This window comes from Belonocnema kinseyi, chromosome 7 (genome assembly GCF_010883055.1).
Source record: "Belonocnema kinseyi isolate 2016_QV_RU_SX_M_011 chromosome 7, B_treatae_v1, whole genome shotgun sequence".
NCBI classification, from domain to species: Eukaryota; Metazoa; Arthropoda; class Insecta; order Hymenoptera; family Cynipidae; genus Belonocnema; species Belonocnema kinseyi.
This window is the reverse complement of record NC_046663.1, coordinates 65,366,091-65,367,507: the sequence shown is the minus strand read 5'-3', so window position 1 is coordinate 65,367,507 and position 1,417 is coordinate 65,366,091. Positions and strand designations below refer to the sequence as shown.

Genomic DNA, 1,417 nt, shown 5'->3' with positions numbered 1-1,417 from the left:
TTTTTAAAAAAGTCTAGAAAATGAATTAGATTCCGGTATACACGCAAATAAAGATTCTAACAATTTTTTCGATTTCCACGGCTTTGTTCATTTTGAAGTTAACGGTGTTTTTCCAAATCACCGTAGTGCTATTGCATTTGTTGACATTTTTCAAACGATGCAAGCCAATATGTAACTCTATACTGCGTATATTGCGAGAGATAGAACAGTCATCTTCAAATGAGTTTTACATTAGGTGTTATTAGTATGTTGTTATTTCGGTTTTACGTTTGTATATTCAAAATAAAAAAAACAACCTACATGATTTTTTTGAGTTTTTACATTGTTTAGTTCAAACATGTCATCATGGAAAGACAAGCAGCGACAGGGTGACGCGAAAAAAAAACAAAGATTTTGTATTTCCGCGAACTTATATTACTTATTTTCGCGTACTTTAAGGCGCTGATTAGGAATCTGGGGTCAGAATTTTAAAGTTAGCTTCCATTTTCAATATAGCCTGAAAAAACATTTTAAAAAAGTATAAGTGTCACTGTGTTACTTTTAATAAATCTTTTTATATTTATTTTCTATAGAAATTCTTGTCTTCTGGCATGCTTCGTATGGATATATGCTGTTTCGATATCGTTGCCACCCTTATTTGGCTGGGGAAGTTATGGGCCACAAGCTGGCAACATATCTTGCAGTGTCTCCTGGGGATCGCATGATCCTATAACACACACCAGGAGCTACATTTCATATATTTTTTCAATTGGATTTATTATTCCACTAATTGTTATTGTCAGCAGTTACTGCTCAATAATCATTACCTTAAGGAATTCAAGAGAAAGAGTTGGTAAGAATTCTAGAATATTTAAAAATCTGCATGGCTTAACGTGACTGCATGGTTCGCCTTCACCCCCTTAAGCCTTTCGTCGCTTTGAGTGGCCTCAAAATAGAAATTCTAAAGCCTTATTCAACCAAACAGCGAACTATGGATACAAGCGATGGAGCAAGCAGTAGCAGGTGCAATTAGAAAGAGAGAGATTGGAAAGAGAAAGGAGCGACTGTGAAGAGCAAAGTAGTATTAAAATTTGATCAATTTTAAATTCGGACTTGAAACTTTTAATAGATTCACTTACGCTATGATTAAGGAAAAACAGTACAGACTAACAGCAACAAAAAATAAGAGCAATAAATGAATCCTCCTTTAAAACAATTTGTATACACAGAAAACGCAACTTTTCTTCTTCTTAACCTGTTTGGATGAAAATTCGCCAGTAAGAGCAAGGTAATTCCAACTAGACACGTGAAAAGTGTTTTTCCACTTTTATTCTTGTATATTCTTATCATTTATCATAGAGATAGTATTAGAATTATCTGAAATTTGACAGTTTGTTTTTTAAAAGAACAAGTTCGTCAACCAGTAGTCCTTGAACAA

At 33.6% G+C, this 1,417-nt stretch overlaps 1 protein-coding gene across 1 annotated transcript in view; it reads left to right on the top strand.

Annotated features, from left to right (window-relative positions):
- The window catches only part of LOC117176478 (green-sensitive opsin-like), a 44,344-nt gene that overhangs the window by 10,201 nt on the left and 32,726 nt on the right, over positions 1-1,417 (top strand). The window contains exon 2 of the mRNA XM_033366728.1: positions 573-832. Coding sequence (XP_033222619.1) covers positions 573-832 — 260 coding nt within the window. The remainder of the gene's footprint in view (positions 1-572; positions 833-1,417) is intronic.